The sequence below is a fragment of the Pan troglodytes genome, chromosome 2 (assembly GCF_028858775.2).
Source record: "Pan troglodytes isolate AG18354 chromosome 2, NHGRI_mPanTro3-v2.0_pri, whole genome shotgun sequence".
NCBI lineage: Eukaryota > Metazoa > Chordata > Mammalia > Primates > Hominidae > Pan > Pan troglodytes.
The window spans coordinates 90,210,147-90,234,959 of NC_086015.1; the positions used below are offsets into that span (position 1 = coordinate 90,210,147).

The 24,813-nt window shown below is 32.5% G+C and overlaps 1 protein-coding gene across 5 annotated transcripts in view; it reads left to right on the forward strand.

Annotated features, from left to right (window-relative positions):
• Positions 1-24,813, forward strand: part of CADM2 (cell adhesion molecule 2) — a 1,117,362-nt gene that overhangs the window by 958,158 nt on the left and 134,391 nt on the right. For all 5 annotated transcript variants that reach the window (XM_016941511.4, XM_016941509.4, XM_063806909.1 and 2 more), the window contains one exon: positions 19,114-19,204. In XM_016941511.4, the coding sequence (XP_016797000.2) occupies positions 19,114-19,204 (91 nt within the window). The remainder of the gene's footprint in view (positions 1-19,113; positions 19,205-24,813) is intronic.

Here is a 24,813-nt window from a genome sequence, read left to right on the forward strand (position 1 = left end):
ATCTATAAATTACCTTGGGCAGTATGGCCATTTTCATGATATTGATTCTTCCTGTTTATGAGCATGGAGTGTTCTTCCATTTGTTTGTGTCCTCTTTTATTTAGTTGAGCAGTGGTTTGTAGTTCTCCTTGAAGAGGTCCTTCACATCCCTTGTAAGTTGGATTCCTAGGTATTTTATTCTCTTTGAAGCAGTTGTGAATTGGAGTTCACTCATGGTTTGGCTCTCTGTCTGTTATTGGTGTATAAGAATGCTTGTGATTTTTGCACATTGATTTTGTATCCTGAGACTTTGCTGAAGTTTCTTATCAGCTTGGGCTTAGACGATGGGGTTTTCTAGATATACAAACATGTCATCTGCAAACAGGGACAATTTGACTTCCTCTTTTCCTAATTGAATGCCCTTTATTCACTTCTCCTTCCTGATTGGCCTGGCCAGAACTTCCAACACTATGTTGAATAGGAGTGGTGAGAGAGGGCATCCCTGTCTTGTGCCAGTTTTCAAAGGGAATGCTTCCAGTTTTTGTCCATTCAGTATGATATTGGCTGTGGGTTTGTCATAGATAGCTCTTATTATTTTGAGATATGTCCTATCAACACCTAATTTATTGTGAGTTTTTAACATGAAAGGTTGTTGAATTTTGTCAAAGACCTTTTCAGCATCTATTGAGATAATCATGTGGTTTTTGTCTTTGGTTCTGTTTATATGCTGGATTACATTTATTGATTTTGGTATGTTGGACCAGCCTTGCATCCCAGGGATGAAGCCCACTTGATCATGGTGGATAAGCTTTTTGATGTGTTGCTGGATTCGGTTTGCCAGCATTTTATTGAGGATTTTTGCATCAGTGTTCATCAAGGATATTGGTCTAAAATTCTCTTTTTTGGTTGTGTCTCTGCCAGGCAGAAAGAGAGTTCTTTTAAAACTGAAATTTAAGAAAATGAAAAGCAGAACTTTCACAATGAATCACAATTACCTGCAGATTTTACATAACAGGGAAGAGGAAACTTCACAACTGAGCAGTGGGAAAAACCACTTTTAAAAATTAATCAATGAAAACTCAAATTTGTCCTCCCATTTTTACACAGATTTCTTTGTAAAATAACTTTTTATTTGTGAGTTAATTTTTAGAAGAACACATTGTATGAGTCAGATATTATTTAAATCTCAGTATAAATAATGTATCTGCACTCACAGTGCACAAAACACAGAAAAGAAGAAAATGACTGAATATTCATTTTCTGTATGTATCATTGACAAAAATTACATTAAAAATAAACTTAATGAAAATGAAAAGTGCAAGAGACAGAAAACTAAAATATGTCAGACTATTGTGTGTTTTTCCTGAAAAAGCATTTTAATACTGTAACTAAGAACTGAAAATATGAAAAATGAGAGTTCAAATTTTTAAAAATGTGTGTAAAGTACATTTTCTATATAATTCATCTCATCATGAAATCTTATGCTTATCATTAATGTTTGTTTAGTACTTGCTTTAACAGTACTAGACTTTGCCTATAAAAATGAGTAGCTATTTACACATGAAAGTTATTGTTTAAAGCAATAAATAGTTAAAATAGCTTGTAGAGGAGACCCTGCATGTACACCCAAAAAATTCTGAGCTTCAAGGAAAGGAAGGAATGAATGGCTGAAGGAAAGGAGGAAGGATGAGAGGAAAATAAGCTGAAGTGTTAAAATTGTGTTTACATGAAATAAATTAGGTTAATAATGAATGAAAATAAGAAATATATCATATATATTTAAAATAACAGAAAAACGTTTGGGTCCAATTGTTACTAAAATTATATCTTTTTAAGGGGTTAAATGGTCAATTGACAGTCCTGACCTTTACCTTCTTGATGATTATATCTCTATTCTAGTTACCATGCAAATTACTAATAAAGTCAATCCATTTTTCTCTTAACAACTTACATTTTTAAAATGTATCAAACTATTTCTGAAGAGATTCCTTCCTTGCCTTACTCCGTTTTAAAGATAATTACTTTGTGCCCAGAGAAACTAAATTCTTCCCTGTACTTTTTTGTTACTTTTCTGGACCAACTAATATGCTTGATCAGTTCTCTGTTTAGTTGCAAAACAATGAAATTGATTTAAAATAAAATTCTGATTATAGAAGACAATATTCAATATAGATGGGTTTAAAGTTTGGTAATTCAGTTGTTTGTATCTTCTTTTTATTCTCAGATGTGGGCAGAGATTCTTTATTTCATGTATTCTTAGCTGTTGTCCTTTTTCACTTGTAAAAAGTAATAAAGTTCTTATCTATGCAGTCTACACTACACAAACCCGTACGTTTCTCTAGCCCAGGTCAGTTTATTTTAAATTGCCCTATGTTAGTTATATTCTCTTTGCTTTCACTACCTTTCTACATATTATATATTACGTGTTTCAGGATATATCAGCTTATCAGATAGGAAGACGAATATTCCAAGGAGCATTCAAAATAAAATATCTCACTCATCTGGCATCTCATTTATGAAATGCTAATTATCTAATTATCTTGTCTACCACAAATTATATATAGCACAAGGGCACAGAATATAAAAGGAAATAGGAAAGGTGAAATGAAAATTATATTTGGGTTACATTTTTTTAGAACTAAACTGTTCTTTTGACAAACAAAATGCCATATTTATGCCTGGGAATGCCTTAGAAGAATTTTAATTTAGCCTAAGATATTTCAAAAAGCTACTGAAATGGTATATATGCTAGAATCATAAGGTGATCTATGCTGTTTAGTAAGAGATGCATTTCATTATGTCAATAAAGATAGCCCAGAGTGTGACCACTATTTGAGATTCCAAAAAATTTTTAATTTTTTTCAGAGAAGTTACATTTATGTATATTACCAGCAGTATATATTAATGGCACGTTTTGCTCATGAGACAAATATTGTTTTCTTTTATAAAATATAAGAATATTTATGTTAAATATTAAAAGTAATTGAATTATCAGGTATTTTAAGCCATCTAGAGGCAAGGATTCAAAATGTTGTTATTGTGCCATCTTTATATTATTAATAGTATGTAACAATTTGTGTGTGTTATTAAAACTCATTGAAGAGGATATATATATTTGTGAATGGGAATTCCAAATTAAAAGATAATAAATGTATATATAAAATTAATATAACATACTCTCAAATTTCCTAATTAAGATTATCATCAAGTACGCATTTATAAAACTTTTTGGAAGTTTTAAAATTATTTTGAAAACACACCTTAATTTCATAAAGAGGCAGTAAAACATAACATCAAAATTATGGAATGTATGTATAGTACAGATGTTAGTGAATGTTTTCAATTATTTTTAAGTCAGTCTAATAGAGAATAAAAACTGGATAAAAATGAGACATAAATGACCATGACAAGTAAAAATATCATATACATCTTGTTAATACCTAATATTTTTAACTTTCAATTTAATAATTTATTCTACTTTATGTCTATTTTTAAAAGATAGCTGCAGGTATTTTTGTATTAAAAATGAGTAGATATTTAATGCCCAATATTTTGAAATTTTTGTATTTCTACTTTCTGAATAAACTATAAACACACACACATACACACACACACAGACATACACACAATTTCCATGAGAAAAACGTATAGTTAGAAAATGACTGTAATAAATCAATGTATTAGACTTTACTGGATTGGCTCTTGATATATTAGGAAAGATTGTTATTGCTATTTACCATCTGGTCCAATAGTCTGGTGTTTTTTTAAATAATATACTTTATTTTTAAGAGCAGTTTTGGGTTTACTGATTAGTTGAGCAGAAAGTACAGAGGGTTCCCATATACACCCTCTCCTCACTCCCCTTATAGTTTCCCCTATTATTAATATCTTGCATTATTGTGTTATCTTTGTCACAACTGAAGAACTAATATTGATAGATTATTGTTAAGTAAAGTACATCCTTTACATTAGGGTTCACTCTGCATTGTGTAGTTCTATGGGTTTTGACATGTGTATAATGTCATGTATCTACTGTTATCTCTCTCTCTCTCTCGTTACATCATCCAATTTAGTTCTACAGCCCAAAAAATCTCCTGTGCTCCACCTCTTTATCTCACTTTACTTCTCCCACAAGACCTGGTAACCAGTGATCCTATTATTGACTATAGTTTTGTGTTTTCGAGAATGTCATATAATGGGAATTTTGCAGGATGTAATCTCTTCAGACTGGCATCTTTCACTTGCAATATGAATCTAAGGTTCCAGCTCATGTTTTCATAGCTTCATAACTCATTTCTTTTATTGCTGAATAACATTCAATTGTATGGTTGTACTAGAATTTGTTTATCCATTCACCTATTGAACAATATCTTGGTTTCTTTCAAGTTCTGGCAATTATGAACACAACTGCTAGAAACATCATGCATAGGTTTTTGTGCAGACATAAGTATTCAGCTCATATGGATAAATACCAAAGAGCTTGATTGTATGATTGTATGGCAAGACCATGTTTAGCTCTTGAAAGTAAAAACTCACTTTCAAAGTGGCTGAACCATTTTGCATTACCATCAGCAATAAATGAGAGTTTCTGTTGCTCCATTCTCACCAGTGTTTGATGAGTCAGTATTTTGAATTTTAGTCATTCTAATAGATGTGTAGTAGCATCTCGTTATTTTAATTTGCAATTCCTAATGATATATGATATTAATTTTGTATCTGTTTATTTTATTTCTGTATTCCTTTTTTGGTAAGATGTCTAGATTAGAAAAAAGTTTGAGATATCTACCTTGGAAAAGTTTAGATCTTTTGCTAATTTTTAAATTTAGTTATCTGTTTACTTACTGATGCATTTTTAAAGTTCTTTGTATATTTTGGATATGAGTCCTTTATTAGGTACACTTTGTATACATTTTAATAGTATGTGGCTTATCTATTCATTCATTTAATGGTGTCTTTTGCAGAGTAAACATGTTTAGCTTTAGTGAAGTCCAAATTACCTTTTTAATGTATTGTGCTTTTAATGTTGTATGTAAAATGTCATCATCTAATTCAAGGCCACTTAGATTTTCTCCTATGTTATTCTGTAGAAGTTTTATAGTTTTGTGTTTTACACTTAGATCAATGATTCATTTGAATTAATTTTGTAAGATCTATGTTTAGATTCACGTTTTTGTATGTGAATGTCCAATTTTTCCAGCACCACTTGTTAAAAAGACAATCTTCTCTCCGTTGAATTGTATTTGCTCCTTTATATAGCTGATTATATTTGCGTGAGTCTCTTTCTGGGATCCCATTTTTTTTTCCATTGATGTATACGTCTCCTTTTTCACCAATACCTTACTGTTTTGAGTACTGTAGTTTGATACTGTGTCTTGAAGTTGGGTAGTGTCAGTCCTCAGATGATTCTGCTGCTGCTGCATATTCATCATCATCTTCTTCTTCCTCTTCCTTCTCCTCCTCCTTCTTCTTCTCCTCCTTCTTCTTTTGCTTCTTTTCTTTCTTATTCTTTCTCCTTTCTTCCTCTTTCCCCTTCTTTCTCTTTCCTTCTCCTTCTTCCCCTTCTTTCCTTTCTTCTCCTTCTATATTGTAATTATGTTATGTTGGTCAATTTGTAATTATAAATTGTTGTAATTTTTATCACATTTATAATTAAAATGTGATTAATCAGTATATTAAACTTTATTAATCCTCAATGTGTCAGGAAACAAAATAGTCATATTTACTATCTGGGCCACACTTTTTTTGTTTTATACTCTAAGTCTTTTTTTTAATGATGTATTGATGTAATAATAAAAGGAGAGTGAACAACAAATTTTATTAGAACTTTCAATACAAAATTTAAGTAAAAACCTGACTTTTTATTATGTATTTCTCTGGCTTTAATGGTATATATACACAAATTGCGCAATAATTGGCATGCATGATCCTGAAATATACCCATCTTGTAAATAATGAGTCCAGCTTCAAAATACATCTCTACTGTGTCCTATCTTGTCATTGCTTTTTGGTTCTTCTTTCACTAGCATTGTTAGAATGCAATACTTTAAAAACACTTTGATGGCTCATAGTTTTACCCAGAAGAATACAATATCTTTATTCCATAATTGCAAAACATTTTCATTTTTAGATTTATAAAGAGCAATTAAAATAAAACTAAAATATATATTTTTTGTTGTTTTTTTTTTTTGAGACGGAGTCTCGCTCTGTCACCCAGGCTGGAGTGCAGTGGCACTATCTCGGCTCACTGCAACCTCCGCCTCCCGGGTTCAAGCGATTCTCCTGCCTCAGCCTCCTGAGTAGCTGGGACTATAGGCGCCCGCGACCACACCCAGCTAATTTTTTGTATTTTTTTTAGTAGAGACGGGGTTTCACCATGTTAGCGAGGATGGTCTTGATCTCCTGACCTCATGACCCACCTGCCTCGGCCTCCCAAAGTGCTGGGATTACAAGTGTGAGCCACCGCGCCCGGCCGAAACTAAAATATATTCTTAAAATTTCCTCATCACCAAATGCTTTCAACATGTTTCCATTTATGGACTGTGTAAAGTAAATTCTTATGTTCAAAAATCATAAAAGGTAAAAGAACATTGCCATATTTTCCTTTCAGCAAAATCATATGGTTGCAAAATATTGTGTGGTGAAGTCCTTCTTTGTATTAGAAACTGTTCCAACTCATCCATTTTTGAGCTTGATACAATTTATCTAGAGTATCAAAAGTGAAAACTTGTTTTACTGTCATTTTAAGAGGCTTGAGCTTCACTATTTTCTATTTGCATTTCTCTTCCAATTTTTCTAATAATTTTGGGGTGTCTTTATTAATTTCCTTCTCTTACCATTATAGGCAGAAAATTAAAACTTCTGAGTTCTCAATTGATATCATGAAAGCAAAAAACAAACAAACAAACAAAAAAACAAACACAGTAGCAAACAGAACTACAATATGGTGTTTTTGTTTATATACTTCTTTTAAATTTTTACAAAAGAAAATCCAAAACCTGGGCAATCCTATAAGCACATAAGGATTAGGTAACAGTGATGATTTATATCACTTGCATAAACCTTCTACCCCAGCATTGTCCAATATAACTTTCTGTGATAATAGAGATGTTCTCTATCTCCAGATGGTAGCCAATAATCAGCTCCCTGTGGTTATCGGCAATTGAAGTGTGGGTATTGTGACTAAGGAAATGCTATTTAAATTTTACTTAATCATAATTGAATTACATTTAAATTTAAATAGCCACATGTGATTAGTTGTTACTGTGTGGACATTCCCACTCTTAAATTATTTGTATATATATCCATTTTCTTCTTATGTTATTCTTTTTATCATAGTTGGGGATAATTGATGAGTTAGTGGTGAAGTAATAACTAGGTCCCTGAAGTAGCAAGATTTCTCATAATAAAAGAAACATAGTGTCACCAAAATTTCATAATGTATCTTAGATTTATAAGATGATTTAATGTTTCCATATCATAATTGCAAGGTAAGCCAATTTTTAAACCTATTTTTAAAATTAAATTGTTTCTTTTTTTTTGGAGCACCTCTAATAAAGAAAGAACACAAATTATGAAATGTCATTACTTAAACATAGTTAGAACTGTTTCAAATGCACTTAAAATAATGTACCGTAGAGTCAACAATTATAAAAATGTATGGACTGGCACAGTGGTTCACGCTTGTAATCATAGCACTTTGGGAGGCCAAGGCAGGTGGATCACTTGAGCTCAGGAGTTTGAAACCAGCCTGGCCAACATGGAGGAAACCACGTCTCTACAAAAAATACAAAATAATTAGCTATGAGTGGTGGTGTGTTCCTGTAGCCCAGCTACATCGGGGGCCAAAGTGGAAGGATCCCTTAAGCCCAGGAGTTTGAGGCTGCAGTGAGCCGAGATGGCACCACTGCACTCCAGCCTGGGTGACAAAATGAAACAACATCTAAAAATAAATAAATAAATAAATAAATAAATAAGAATTAAAATGAACGAAAGTGCTGATGCATTTATTATCTGTATTTTTACTGCTACCTTTTGCTTCCCTTTAAGGTCTTCCTTGTGGCCCAACTTTATGATAGAGACACATTGCTTCTATGCCTCTCCTAGATACACTCAGTTTTACACACTGCGAAACATGTCTTCTTAAATATTGGTTCTTTACCTGATACAAACCCGCGAAGATTTCTTATTGCTTGTAACATAAAGTCCAAACTCTACAACTTGACATTCAAGGCTTTTAAAATACAACCAACCCCCTATAATGCTGCTCTCAAGTACTCTTTTTCAGACAATGCATTCTATGCTTTACATTATTTCTAGATGCCTCATACATAGCCAACATTCTTTAATACAACACTTTGTTAATTTTTCCTTTGCCTTAAATCCCTTCTTTTCTTTCCCTCTAGAAAATTTCTACCAGATCAAATGCTGTGTTTTCTCTGAATTATTTTAAATGTCACTTTTCTAAGTAATCTTCTTTGCTTCTGACAAATATGTATAATCTATCCTTCTGGCAACTCCCATACTACATCATCCAAGTACTATGGTGTCTACAATATTGAGTTTGAATTATTTTGAACTATATATAATTTATCTAATTTATTAATACTATATTCCGATGGGTTGCTATTTTTGCAGATGTATAACAGTTTTATAATAGTGGTACTGTGTCTTGTATGCACAGTGATTTATAAATATTTTTCAAATAAATAATGATTGCCACAGAAGCATTCACTAAAATCGAAAGAAATTTAACACACCGTTGAAGAAAAGTACCCGATAATTTTCAGTATTAAGAAATGTAAGTTAAATGGAAAGTGAGAATTTTACTACAGAATTACAAACGGGAAAAATAAACTAAACATCTTAGAAAAACACAATTGTACCCAGGAAAAAACGAGAATCAGATAGTGCTGGAACTGAAAGAGTCCTGTTAACCCTTGGTATTTTAACCCCACTGTTCCTATTGAGTGGTAAAACTTGAGGTGTGGATTGAGTTTGATTTACAGCTTTTCATTTCAGGAGTGTATCATAATGGCCTAACTCAGAGTATTAAGCGTTCACTTCCTTTCAGGAGTAAGCAATGATGTGAGAGAACATAAGCAATTCATATCAATGCATACAGCGCCACAGTTCTCTAGTAGCTCCCTATCTTTTGTAACAAAGAAGACAGAGATAGATAGATAGATAGATAGATAGATAGATAGATAGATAGATAGACAAATATAAAGAAAATAGGCCGGGCACAGTGGCTCACGACTGTAATCCCAGCACTTTGGGAGGCCAAGGAGGGCAGATCATGAGGTCAGGAGATCGAGACCATCCTGGCTAACACGGTGAAACCCCGTCTCTATTAAAAATATAAAAAAATGACCGGGCGTGGTGGCAGACGCCTGTAGTCCCAGCTACTCGGGAGGCTGAGGCAGGAGAATGGCATGAACCCGGGAGGAGGAGCTTGCAGTGAGCCGAGATCATACCACTGCACTCCAGCCGGACGACAGAGTGAGGCTCTGTCTCAAAAATAAATAAATAAATACATAAATAGAAAATAGATAATAAAGTAAATGTAAATATTTTAAAGAAAAGTATTATTGACATTTTGGGCAAGAGAATTCTGTTTGTTTTTGGGGGCTGGTGTGGGGCTGTCCTATGTGCTGTGGGATGTTTAGCAGCACTCCTGGCCTCTGCTCATTAGATGTTAATTGCTATTCTCCGTTCCTCTAACAAGCAAAAATGTCTTCAGACATTTTCAAATATACTTAGGGGATGAAATTGTACTCAGATGAGAACCACTATTTTGAAGTAAAACAAAAGTGGCTTCACAATAGTGAGTTAGTGCATTGTCTTCTTTAGTATTAATGTTAAGTACTGAGAGATCTTTATATGAGTGTTACATAAATTTAGTTTGGAAACTCTTATGCAATAATATTGCGATAAGGCAAAGATTCACAAGTCTTTCATCTGCAAGACACTTTAAAATTTCTAAATTTCCGTTAGTACAAATTTGCTATCGGGAGTTTTTTTTAATATTATTTGTGGATGAGAAGAGTTTGTGAATAAGAAGAACCTGTTTTTATAAATGAGACAGTGGGTGTATTTTAAAAGAATATTTTTTGACTGTCAATGAGGAAAACGATGTGAGAGAGATATATGAGAGTGTACACAATATGCAGATCATATAGAGCCAAAGTCTTGGGCTGGGTGCTAATTTAACCAGATAGAGAAAGAGTTAATTTTGATGAATTTAACAGAACATAGTATGAAAAACATCAATTGCTGGTGTAGTCTAAAAGAGACTAGAAAACACAAACTCCTTGAAATGTGATTAAGATTGGAGAAAAAGGGTCAAATAAATTTATCAGTGTTAACTTCACTCCTTTGAGCATGTTTCGTATTCTGTACAATGAGGAGAGCACAGAATTTTTGGTATGCTTTATAAGAGTTAGATGAGCCAATGCATACAGAGCAATTACATCAATGCGTATTATTTACCAAGTATTTGATTAATGTTTACTATTATTAGAAGATAGTTGTGACGAGTAAATTTGATTTTCTAACAAATTTAATCAGTAGTTGGAAAATATTTCAAAAGACCATTATTCATTTATTTATTCAACAATTACTTAATTGAGGTCCAGTAGTTATTCTAGGACATGAGGATAAGTCAGTGTACAAGATAAAAGATGATCTCTGCTTTGATAAGCATGCATTCCTAGGAATATGCCAAACACTGAGTAGCACCGTTTAAGACTAATACCTGATCTTGAGGGACCGCAATATGAATGTCACAATGTAAAATATTATAATGTTACAATGTTACCATTCTAGTGAAACAATGGATAGAAATGGGTACTAGCACTCTTCTTTGTGTGTCTTAGAAACTATGTGTTTGTCAAATGAATAAATGACAGTACTCATAGGAACTAATTTTGTGAACAAATAAAATTATCAATATTATAATTTTCTTTCAACCAAAGACTGTAATATAAGCAATGCAAATGACTGCTACTTTGTGTTATAAACCACTGTATTTCTTCACTCACTACATTATGCAATATAGGAGGGTACAGTAGTCTTTGGTTGTTTCTCTTACTTAGCATTTTGGCTATCATCCATAACAGGTTAAGTGTTGATTTTATATAACCTTAAATTTCTATTATACTTATTCAATTACAAAAGAAATACGTTGTTTTTTATTTTATTTTTTTCCTGATAAAACATTCAACTCAAAGCTTCTTTTTATTTATCTACAAAATCTGGTGATGGATAAATTTTGTTAAACCAATGACGCTAAATACTTTCAAAGCTTGTGCTTTTAAGATTGTTCATAAGGTGGTTTAATAGAAGCTTCATCACAGGTCTTTTCTCTTTTAAAATCCTTGCTAAGGATATAGAAAATCCATTCTGCTGGATCAATGTCTTTACTTTGATTCAAATCCTCAGTCATTCAAATGCAACGTGAGCTATCCTTACTTCCCAAGTTCATAAAACCTTTAAATTTTTGTATAAAAGAAGAATTTTTTTTTTTTTTTTTTTTTGAAATGGAGTCTTGCTCTGTTGCCAGGCTGGAGTGCAATGGCACGATCTCGGCTCACCGCAACCTCCACCTCCCGGGTTCAAGTGATTCTCCTGCCTCAGCCTCTTGAGTAGCTGGGATTACAGGCGCATGCCATCATGCCCAGCTAATTTTTGTATTTTTAGTAGAGACGGCGTTTCACCATGTTGGGCAGAATAGTCTTGATCTCCTGACCTCATGATCCATCCACCTCGGCCTCCAAAAGTGCTGGGATTACAGGCGTGAGCCACCACGCCCAGTCAAAAGAAGAAAAACCTTTTGTCCGTAAATCTAGCTTTTGAAAGTAATTGTGTTTCTTCCTAAATAAGCCCCAGAATATGTCAGACAAAGGTAAAACAATAAAAAAAAATTTAGGAAAACAATGGGGCTTTCCACATTTAAACATTTTATAGACATTCTAAAGAATATTTTTTGTTTCTACAAAAGTCTTAGAGCATTTTGCTTTTAAAATATCTGCGTATTTTAGTTGGATACTTACAAGTACTGAAAAATTATTTGTTAATGATTGAATATATGCCTATCTTTACACACTTGTGCAAAACTTCAGTTTTTTTGCATTTTGAACAAAACATTCATTTATTTACACAACACTTAAAGAGCTCTTACAATTTACTAAGCATGAGATATAAGGACACACAATTGAGTAAGTTAATATATTAGATTTTGAATGCTCAAAATGTTGTGGATATATTACAAATATACATTATGTACATTCCTGTATATTTAATAAATACAACGTTGAAAGGACCAATTTTTTAAAGGCATTTTAAAACTGCGTGAAAATTGCTAGTTTGCAAAAAATATCTGAGATTAACATACAGGACAAAACTAGAATAAATAGCAGTCGTATTAATGCATTTTTTCTAACCCCCTTTTAAACTATTACTAATTGGTACAATACAATACATTATATCAGTAAATTAAAAACAGAACATCATACACATCTCCAACGTACTGAACCAAAAGAGTCATTCTGTCTTGTGAAATAGTAGAGCAGGAATAAATGTAACACACCTTGCTCCTACAGAGGAAAATAGAGGAATTATTTCTACAGTAAGTCTGGAATTACTGTTTAAGTAAAATTTGGTTTAGAAAATATTCCCAATTTCAATCATTTGAAATATGTTTAAAATGAACAACTATGAACCAGAAGAAAATCTATAATTAACTTATAAAACATATTCACAGAAAAAATACAAACTTTTTTTTTCTAAATCTAGTAGATAACTTGGCAAAAGCATGTAAGGAAAAGTTTGGATGATGCACTATTGACTTCATTACTATTCATATCTGGGTCAGTAAAAAGTGGAGTAACACATTAAGTGCATAAATTTAAGATTATTTTAGAAAACCGTTTACATGTAGTCTATTATGTATTGTGCCAGTCCTGACAAATAATCCATTCATTTTGATATGTAACAAAATAAATAATAGAGAGAAATATGTTTACATCAGAGTCTCACACATTAATATAAATAGTTTGAAGACATCCTGGAAAGTGAAGACTTTCAAAATTAACTCAATTTTTGAGATGACTACTTTTCTGTTCTTTGGTTAGCTAACAAAGTATAGTAGTTCTAAACGCATTTACAAGCATTATTTCTAGAATATTATTGATATCTTACTAAAATGTTTTTAGGATAACATTGCTTAATCAATTCTCTTATGTACGATAAAGTGTCTGATGAAAATAAATAGAAATAATAATGATAGAGATCTTTATCAAAGCCAAAATTACTTCCTGCTATTAAAAACAATTATTCGAGAGTCAAGTTTAAGATAATAACCTCATTACTGTAGTACTTGTGCTTAATAAAAAGGCATTTAGTGAGTATTACTAAAATGGCATGTTTAAAGAGGAATAATTTATATCATGGAAATATAAACTAGCTTTGGCTGAATAATTAAATAAATGTCTTCACAATTGAGTACTACCTCTGCCAAAATCAGATGAGTAAAAAATAGTTTACACATGTAGTACTTGCATTAAAAAGAAATTGGTATTTTTAACAACATAGAAAATTGTTACCTAATGATATCCAATGCAGATTATTTGTAACAGAGAGTGTGCAATATACATTTAAAAATTTTTTCTTTTTTTAAAACTTTCTATGGGTACATAATTGGTGTATATATTTATGGGGTACATGAGATGTTTTGATACAGGCATGCAAAACGAAATAAGCACATCATGAAGAATGGGTTATCTATCCCCTCAAGCATTTATTCTTTGAGTTACAAACAGTCCAATTACCTTCTGTAACTTATTTTAAAATATATAATTAAATTACTATTGACTATAGTCACTTCCTTGTGCTATCAAATAGTAGGTCTTGTTCATTCTTTCTAATTTTTTTCTCGTACTCCTTAACCATTCCTACCTCCCTCTCAAACCCCCAGTACCTTTCTGAGCCTTTGGTAACCATCCTTCTACTCTCTGTGATTACGAGTTGAATTGATTTGATTTTTATATCTCACAAATAAATGAGAACATGTGATGTTTGTGTTTCTGTGCCTCGCTCATTTCACAAAACAAAATGATCTCCAGTTCCATCCATGTTGTTAAAAATGACTGGATCTCATTCTTTTTATGGTTGAATAGTACTCCACATTAAATTAAATATGAACTAAGATTAAAAGTTAATCTAAGGTTTGCAACTTAAATATTTAAGATTAATTATATGTTAATTAATTAATATATTAATAATTATATTACTTAATAATTAAATGTTAATTAATTAATAGTTCAGATTAATTATAATGTTAATCTTGTTAATGTACCTTCTAAACATCAGGCACCAATAAATTTCATTTAAGCATTTAAAAATATTTTAGAATAGTATACCAAAATGATGATAAGATATATCACAAATTTTATTGCTGGCCATGCATGGTAGCTCACACCTGTAATCCCAGCACTTTTGGAGGCCAAGATGGGAGGATCACGTGAGGCCAGGAGTTCGAGACCAGCCTGGGCAACACAGTGAGACTCCATCTCTTCAAAAATGGAAGAAAGAAAGAAGAAAGAAAGTAAGAAAGAGATAAAGAGAGAAAAAGAAAGAGAGAGAGAGCAAGAGAAAGAAAATTAGCCATGCATGGTGGAGCACACCTGTGGTCCCAGCTACTTACTAGACTGAGGCTGCAGGATCGATCATGTGAGCCCAGGAGGCCGAGGCTGCAGTGAGCTGTGATCACACCCCTGCACTCCAGCCTCGGGGACAGAGTGAGACCTCGTCTGAAAAAAAAGAAAATAAAAAGAATATTACTTCCCCTTATTTAACAATTATTTATTAAGCACACACTTTGTTTAAACACTATGCAAGACATGGAGGATATATCAACTACTTTTAAAAAGAACATCACACAAGGGTGAAAAAAGGAACATGCAGCAATGGTATCTGATCAGATTTGAAGGTAATGAATGATTGCCCTTAGCAAAAGCATTTGAATTAAGATTTTAAAAATACGTAAGAATTAAATAAGCAAGGAATCTCTCCAAAATGGAGCATTTCTGATAATTTGTATGAAGGCAAAATGAAACACATTTATTAAAGAACTTGATAAAAATAAAATTGGCTGGAATTCAAATAATAAAATAGAACATTAGAAGACAAGAACATAAATGATACAGGTTATGCAGGACTTAAATTTAAAATCATTAAATTTTAAAATTTAAAATTATTTTAAATTTTTATTTTAAATTTATTAATTATTAAAATTATTAAATGGTTTAATAATTTTTAAGAGAAAAGATTAATTATGAAAGGTTTTAAGTAGTAAGTTGATGTGATCAGATTTATGTTTTGAGAAGACAATTTTGTTTAGTTATCAGAGTAAGATTTAAAGGGTTAAAATTTTGACATAAAGGAGACCATTTACTCTTTTGGCAAACTAGATTAAAATAGTGTCTGTGGAACTATGAAAAAGTAGTGAATTAATTTGAAAATTATTTAGAAGATAAATTAACAAGAGTTCATGGGTAATTGATTATGGAAAAAACAAAGAAACAAGAGGTATCGGGTGTATGTCACTGCGTGGATGCTAGTGGTATCTATAGAAATAGAGCTCTCTGAAGGGGAAACGTTGGGGAAAGATTGGCGACTGGGTTCATTTTGAATACGTCAAATGTGCCAAGCCTTTTAGATATCCAAGTGAACATGCCACATAAGTGTTGCACATAAATAAGCTTGTGAAGCAGAACTGCACTAGGATATAAATCCATGAGTGATTGGTAAGTAAATGGAAACTAAAGATAAGAGTGAGGCTTAAAAGACCTAGAGAAATTCATCAAAGAACAGAATTTGAATCCCATTCACCCTGATCTTAAACATGTAAAGGCTACATAGAAAAATACCACCCAACAGAATCTGAGAAAATGTAGCCAGGGACCTAAGAGTTGAACCAAGAGTATATGTGTGGCAGGGAGGGAGTTGAGGAACAGATGAAACATAGGTATTTGTCAAGGAAATCTAGGGAAGATAATTATTTAAATCTCCATTTTAAAATTATCTTTACATAAATTCTGTTTTTGTGTGTGTGTGTTTCCTTATTTATATGGAAAGATAGGTCTTAGAAACAGGAGCTAATAACACTTTGAATAATTTTGAAGTCAAATAAATGAATACTATCTTACATCTCTTGATTTTTAGTAACTTAGAGCTTATTTAGGTTATTCCTGAGAGTTGTATGGAAATATGTGTTAAGTATATTATCTGCTTTGGCGTTTGCTTATAATGGAAATTCTCTGTGTCAGATCTAAAGGGAATGCTGAATCATGCTTCAAGGGAACATTTGTTACACAGATTCTCGCCTCTCCTGTACTGCTTAAACTAAACAGACAGAGCAAAGCCACATTGTGCGTTCCTCTTTTCTCACAGCTGCCTGCCACTATGTAATTTACCTTAGTGAAGCAGATCCTGGTGGTGACCTTCCATTTCCCTTTGGCACATACTATTTTTATGTACTGACAAGGGCAAAAGTGCCTAGGAAATAACACCTCCTCACCAACCTCCTCCACCCCCACCCCCGGGAGCAGTCCTCAACCAAAGAGGATAACTAATAAATAAATATTCCATCAATAGTCCTGTGTCTTGCCCATCAAGTAAGGTAACTCAGAGTCATGTCCTCCACTCACTCTCGGTTCCACAGTGGAATTGAATTCAATTTGCTTTGCTCATAGTGTAATCTGCTCAATAACACAGGCTTCATTTATTTCCTTCCCTTCCTGTCTCACTTCTCAAGGCTTCCTGAGATTACCACCTGGCACATTCCCCGCTCAATAAAAGACAGCCTCAGGGTCTCTTTGTTAGGATATTGGACACCATGTTAGGGTTCTCCGGAGACATGGAGCCAATAGGCTGTACATACATATAAAAGGAGATTTATTGTAAGGAATTGTCCATGTGATTATGGAGGTGAAATCCCAAGATATGCAAAGTGAGTCAGCGAGCTGGAAGACCAAGAGTGCCAATGGTTTAGTTCCACTCTGAGTCTAATGGCCTGAGAACGAAGAGAATTGATGATATAGTTCCAGTCCAAAGGTCTCAGGATCCAGACCCAGAAAGACCTAAGGTTTCCATTCTATTCTAAAGGCAGGAAAAAAGTCAACATTGCAGTTCAAACGACATCAGGCAGGAAGATTTATTTTCTACTTGGAGGAGGAGCAGCCTTTTTATTTTATTTAGTCTTTCAAGAGATTGGATGAGGCCCTTTCATATCATGGAATGCCATCTGCTCTACTCAGTCGACCAACTTTAATGTTAATCTCCTCCAAAAAACATCCTCGCATTAACACTCAGAATAATGTTTGGTCAAATAGCTGGACACCCCAAGGCACAGTAAAACTGACACACAAAATTAAACATCACAGACACCCATGTTAACATAATTCTGTCTCCCAAAATTATACATTTCTGATCTTTCACCTCAAACTTTTTCCATGAAAACTAAACTCTTCTTTATAATATGTCATGGGGAAAATAAATGTTGCTATATGTATGTTTAGTTAGAGGTCAAAAGACCATAGGCCTCAGTTTGACCAGAACAGTCTGGTTCACAACTGTCATCTTCATAATTATTAATATTTTCTCTTTTTCTTTTAAAAATATCCTGCTCTGGAGATGAAATTATATGATTATCTTAGTCAATAACTGATTCCATAGATGTGCTGATAATGAAAAAAATTAATAAAGTATGTTTAAATCTGATATTCAATTTTTTTCTTCTGTCAGTTAAAAAATTATGATGAATGTGTATCATATTTTTTCAGATTAATTTTTCTTCCTAAGTCATTTTACACCACAAATATTTACAGTGATGTATTTCGAATGTTTATTTGCAACCAGAATGTTATTTTTAATTGTCTTCAATGCATTCTCTTGTTTAAGGAATTAAAGGAGAATGCATTTGAAAAGCATACATAATTTTAAAGTATGATATAAACTATTACATTTTATATTATACTTTATTATTCTATATAGGAGAAATCTAAATAATATTTTCCTTAGATAAGGTAACTCACCTGAAAATTACACAATCGGTAGTAACTCATTTAACTGGCTCTAAAATCAAAGAATGTATATAATAACAGCGCAGATCAGTCCTTCTGTTACAGCTAAGAAGGGAAGAGTGAGAATAATTGTGATCTTCTGGAGAGTTCAGAGCCTATTTTGTGTATTGTAGAGAATGTGAAGATAAAAGGAGAAGACAATTTCACATTGACTGTGGGCCAGACAATGCCAGGACTAGCAAAGCCTCATAAAGAAAGAATGTGTTAATATCGTCTCTTTTTTGAGCTTATTTTCCATTTTTTCTATGAAATATGTTACCTTTGTGTTGATTAAGGAATATTGTATGTCATTCAAGTTATACATATAAATGTCTTGAAGTATTCTTTAATTCTCACTAGGGATGATTTATTGTTAAATGGAAATAAATAATTTTCTAACAAACATGCAGTAGCACATATAACAAATGTTAACTTTTAATAAAATCATAAATGCTATTGGAAGTGACTCACTAACTGTACTTCTGTACTTCAGAGCAAGCAGCATGTGCCCAGTGCTGCATCATTGCATTTTGAAAAGATTCTGCATAATACTTGTGAGACAGTAATTGAGCTTGAGTTCATTGTGGGTTCCTTATTGTGAGTCCCTGGTATTCCTGTAACAATGAAAGTGTTGTTATTCCGATGCACATAAATGCATTCAGCCCATAATAATAGTATTCATAGCCATCTATAAATAGTTTAAGAAACAATTGTATGAAATGCTTGATATTCATCTCAACCACTTTTTGAAATTTCTCTTTTAAATTCAGATTTCAGAAATAATACAACAGTGGTGCTCAGGAGATATTTAGATATTTTTGTTAGCTTTGCATGGACAGGTTGTTAGCTTTTTAAATCACACACCTTATTTTACCAAATCTAAGAAATCCTTTATAAATATACACAATTATAAATAATATATTAGAAATGCTGAACACACAGCATGATGCACAGTTATTAAATATCTAGTTTTGTATGTGTTTAATTACCTTTCTTAATATTCTTTTATTTCTAGATACACCATCAGTTAAGATTATACCATCGACTCCTTTTCCACAAGAAGGACAGCCTTTAATTTTGACTTGTGAATCCAAAGGAAAACCACTGTAAGTGAGTTAATGAGCAATAAAGCTTTTAACTTTTTTTCTTTTATCTTGCTTTGATTACAGGCTTTAACTGTAGAAATCCACAGTTTGTGTCTTTTCTTGGTGGGCAAAGTGATCTCTAGAACAGAAAACCTCATGAACCATGTCTTCATTAAGGTCTATGGAAGATTGGTTTTTACTTTGTCATCTAGTGAAGTTTCTGGGAAGATTTCCAGCTGTTATTTCTTTTTGTATTTTTTCCAGTAAGATATTTTAACCTGAATGGAGTATATCAGTCACTGTTCATATCATCAGACTATAAAAGCAGCACACTGTTGAATTCAGTTCTCCCATGAAAAACTTAGAAAATATTGAAGCATCCCCAAAATATGCCCAAGTTTTAAAGTTACAAGAAGACTCATTTTCATAAAAGGAAAATCGAATCTATATTTCTTATGAAACACCCAATGAAACAAGTAATGGGTCACAAACTCAATGTGTTTAATTGTAAAGTAATTTCAATATTAGAATATATGCACGTCAATGTGATAATGTCACTTCAACTCTAAAACTTCACCTTTTGAAATTTGTGTTTATAAATAGCTAGTCAAAGAATACCAATTATTAAGCAAAACTTACATATGGATATTTAATTATGGATTATTTAAATTCTATCTGAAAGCAATATGATCATTCTAATACAGGAACACTCTAGGCCTAGCTTTATGTAATTTACTTGATTTTTTAAAAGATTCCAATTTATTTTAATTCTGTTTAAATTTTAATAGAAGGAATTAAATTGTTCTTTGTATATAACTATATGAGATTGCTTCTGGCAAATCAGGTTAAATTGCTAAAAATTTGTCTCCAATAACATTTATATTATTTAAATTTCATACTATCCCATGGGGAATTTTTCTAAAAGAATTGTAAGATAGATGCCTGGCACTTTAACTTCATCAATTGTATGTCATTATATTTTTTACCATATTAATAAATCCATGCCTTATTTACCACAGTTTTGATATTTTTAAACTGTTCTCTCTTCTAGTAATTATTTTAAAGAGATTGTTTTTGGTCTTCTTTCCTTCAGATTTATCCAAAAGTACATTTGTATACATTTGGATTATGTGCACAATTTATGCAATTAAACAAGGTGAAGTTAGGGAATATGCTTTATAGAATGCTTGAAAATAAATGAATGCCTGCTCAAGTAGCATCCAATTGTCTTACAATGATTCTTTGATTCCATATCTACTTCCAACAGTAGAACATTATTTTACTTATGGAAATTATTAGACTTTATGTTTTATATAATTAAATATTTAAGTAGTTCATATAACTCATCTAAGATATGGTTGAATGAATGTGCCTTCTTTTAATCTCTTTTCAGTTACCTAGAAATAATCTTGGATGTGTAATAATCCTCTGCACTGCAGATGAATGAAAAGCACAATAATTTCTTATTTATTTTATTTAAGAATACAAATTTCAAGAGATTTATGAAATGCAAAATATTACCTTTCTCAGAAGGATCCTGATTACTATCATTTTGCAAATAGATAAAGGAAATAAGAAAGGCTCCCTATTTTACGGAAGAGAAACTAAGGCTCAAAACTTTTCACTAAATTTTCCTATTTATCCAGATTTAAAATGAGTGAGAATTTGAATTCAGTTCAGTCTTGCCCAAAGCCTTAACTCTTTCTATTATGTGCTGCTACTTCAATTGCTAAATGTAAATTTCCACTTATTCTAGCTAAAGCTACTTTTGAAAAACTAGAATAGGACTGACAATAATTTTCACCACTGAGGTTGAAGCCCTAGATGCTTTAGGGCAGTGAACTGGCTAGTCTCATGATATGTTTCACTGTTGCCATCCTCCTTTATTAGGCTTTCTTCTATATTTATATTATTTCTGGAAACTTGTCAAATTTCTACCAAACTACTCATTTCTGGCATGAGTTCTTAACCATATAAAAATCTGTAATTTAATGTAGTGTCTTCTGGCAAATAACTCATGAGCTCCACAACGTCTTCAAAGTAAAGTAGTCATTATATGTTGCGTTTATCTTCATAAATCCCAGTGTTATATTCTGTATGCTATGGTCCACAAGTAAATATGTATTAACTGATTCCTTGTATTATATTCTCATTCACAACTTTCCCTTTATCATATTTCCTTGCAGACTGTCAGGACATTAGCATTAAAGTTAGAATCAACTTCTTTGATGCCTTTCTTCATTTGGACTATTGCTTCTTCTTCGTTCTTCTAATCATCTTAAATAAACTTCTCTATATTTTTACAGTAACTGTCTTCTCCATTAGATGAAGGCATTAATCTCTTTAAAAACAGTCTACTTTTTAGCCTTTCTGTAGTTTATATACTATTTCCAACAGTGCCAGATGAGGCAGAAAGGACAAAAAACAAGACAAGACTGAAATAATTGGATTTTCCCAGAAGGAAATCTTACTGATTGTAAAGAAAAGTCTTACCAGAGCAAAAAGAACAGGATGCAAATTGAAACGGTTTAATCAGGGAGTTAGTAGGTAGTAGGGAAGTGAAGACAGCCACTAAAGGAAAGACTATCAACTTCAAAAAATGAATCAAAAAGTGGAAGAGGGATGAGAAAAATTTCTGTCAAACATATTTTAAAATAAAACATAATAATAGCAACACATATAATGGGGAGTCTTGCATATTTTAAGATAGCCATACAAGAGTGGGAGTGAAAATGAAATATGTGATATACTCAATCAGCAGGTTAGAATTCCCTGTTTTACTCAGGTAATCGTTGTCAAAGTTCTACTCCATTATTTTGCAACTATTGTACCTGTATCTTCATTTTGTTATTTAAGAACCACTGAGAAGCAATACTATAGCTTAGTATTAAGTAAGCTTAGTATATAAGCTTACTTAGTATACTTAGTGTACTAAGTATAGCTTAGTATAAGTAAGCACTTAATTTTTATCATCTTTATCATTTATCTGATCCACTTCTCATTAACATGTGAAAATCAGGAATGAATAGTGGCTATATGATTTCTTTATATCTTGTAGCTGTCTTCAATAATACATTTAATCTGTGGTCAAAACTTCATTGTTTCTTAAAAAGTATTTAACTAGTACGTTTTGAAGAATGAGTTATTCAGAGTAATTAGGTATATTGGTAGTAGGCAAAATCACACCACTATCTTTTGTGTAAATCACAACATCATGGCATGGCTCAAGTTGCACTGAGCCTGGTGTTCCGAACCTGCCCTTCTTTATGCTAATGTTGTTTTCCTTGTTCTAAATGTGAGGGCCCCAGTGACTGTTTATGAACAATCATGCCTATTTGCCTGCTTTGGACTGAAGCCTTTTGCCATTTTCCTGTGAAACAGCTGCATAACTTGGGCCAGGACCAAATTGTTCCACTTGACACCACTATAGAAACATTCTATTCTTTCCTTAAAAGAGAGATTACTGTACATGTCTGTCCATTGTTTTAATTTTAGTTTAAAGTGAGGACCGAGCTAATGCCAGCCACTTTTCTTTCAAGTCCCCAGAGTTTTTGCAACCCTCTTCTTTCTTTGGCTGAATTCCCAGACAGCTTTCAGGCAGCAGCATTCTCCATTTTAAAAGTAAACGAAAACACACACACACACACACACACACACACACACACAACATGAAACCTTTATATTACATTAAAGGCATGACCTTAAATGGTGTGAGGTTGCCCCCAACACGCTGTAAATAATGAGTCATCATTCATTTTAATCGAATGTGTAAGGCTGTTTAAATTCACCTCCAAAAAAGTGATGTGACATTTTCAGTGAGATAAGTATGTATTTGGCATCTATTCTGTAAAAGAAAATAATTATAGGTATTGATAAGTTTTTCTATGTATCCAGCACAATGTTTATGTTGTACTTACTATTTTACTTTCTGGTAACCACAATTTTTCTTTTGTTCTTGCCATAAATCTAGTATGCATAATTGCACAGCACATAACATTCCAATTCTATAAAAGAAGAAAGAATTTAATCTTTAGGAAGACAGATCACATACTATATAGCAACTAGTGAGGTGTTTTAGAGAAATAATTACACATCTATTTTTGAAATGATCAGGAATTAAAGAACTCTGATATGTATATATTAATGTATTTTTCTATTAGGATAATAGAGAATTTTTAACAACAACAAAAAAAACAGACAAAAGCCTGGGTGCTCACACCTGTAATCCCAGCACTTTGGGAGATGGAGGCAGGAGGATCATCTGAGGTCAGGAGTTCAAGACCAGCCTGGGCAATATGGTGAAACCCCATCTCTACTAAAAATACAAAAAAAAAAAAATAGCCGGGCGTGGTGGTGGGCGCCTGTAATCCCAGCTACTGGGGAGGTTGAGCAAGGAGAATTGCTTGAACCTGGGAGGTGGAAGTTGCAGTGAGCCGAGATCACGCCATTGAACTCCAGACTGGGCAACAAGAGCAAAACTCCATCCAAAAAAAATTAAAGCAAAACAGTTTTATATAAAGTCAATTTTCTTAGCCTAACATGTACCTTTTTACAAATCATGGGTTATTTGCTAATCATTATACAGTGCAATTACCATCAGACGAAATGACAAAATAAACCACGAATCAAAGAAAGCAAGTTATCATCTAGAGTGAAATATTGTTTACCAAAATAAGATAAAATATGTACTTTAAAATAATATTAATCTATAATAGCAATGTTACATTATTTGGCCTAATATATAGCAGTTGTTATTACAGAATATTTACCGCTCTCCTGCTATATAGAAAACCTCTAATTAATCATTGAGATCTGTATGTTATTTTCAAATAGGATGCCTAAGGTGTCATACTTTGAGGCACAAAATGTTTGGAGGTATTGTAGAAAGAGAATGCAGACCTGGGTTTAAATTATAAATCTGCGGATATTAGTGACCTGAGTAATCCTGAGCAAATCACTTAACCACACTGAGTATTTTTTTTTCCTTTTTTTAAATTGATGAACTTTATTTTTAGAGCAGTTTTAGGTTCACAGCAAAATTGAGGGGAAAGTGCAAAGATTTCTCCTATACCCCCTGTCCTCACCCACTGATAGCCTTCCTCACTATTGACATGCTATACCAAAATGTTACATTTGTTGTAATCAATGTACCTGCACTGACCCATCATTACGACACCAAAGTCCAATGTTTACATTAGGGTTCACTCTTACACATCAAGTATTTTTATCTCTAAAATGAAGAACACAAAATTTATCAAACAGATTGTTTTAATAATGACAGTGTATATGAAATGTCGGCCTCCAAGTAATTGTATAATACATCATAACAATGAGGATGATAAATTATTACTTGATCAAGGAAATACATACAGTGTATCTCAGCAAGTTTCCAACTCAGAAGTCTTAATTATATATTTAATACACATGCTAATATTAGGCTATAATGGCAACTCTGACAACTGAGTTATCATCTCACATATATTCTCAGGCAATGGAATCCAAGATTTCAAGCAAAATAAACACATTTCAGGACAGTGGGTCTGTATTTTCAAAAACATATTTAAACAGCAAAGGAACCCAGACTGAAGTCATGGCAAAACTGATACAGCAACTTCGATATTTTATTTGAA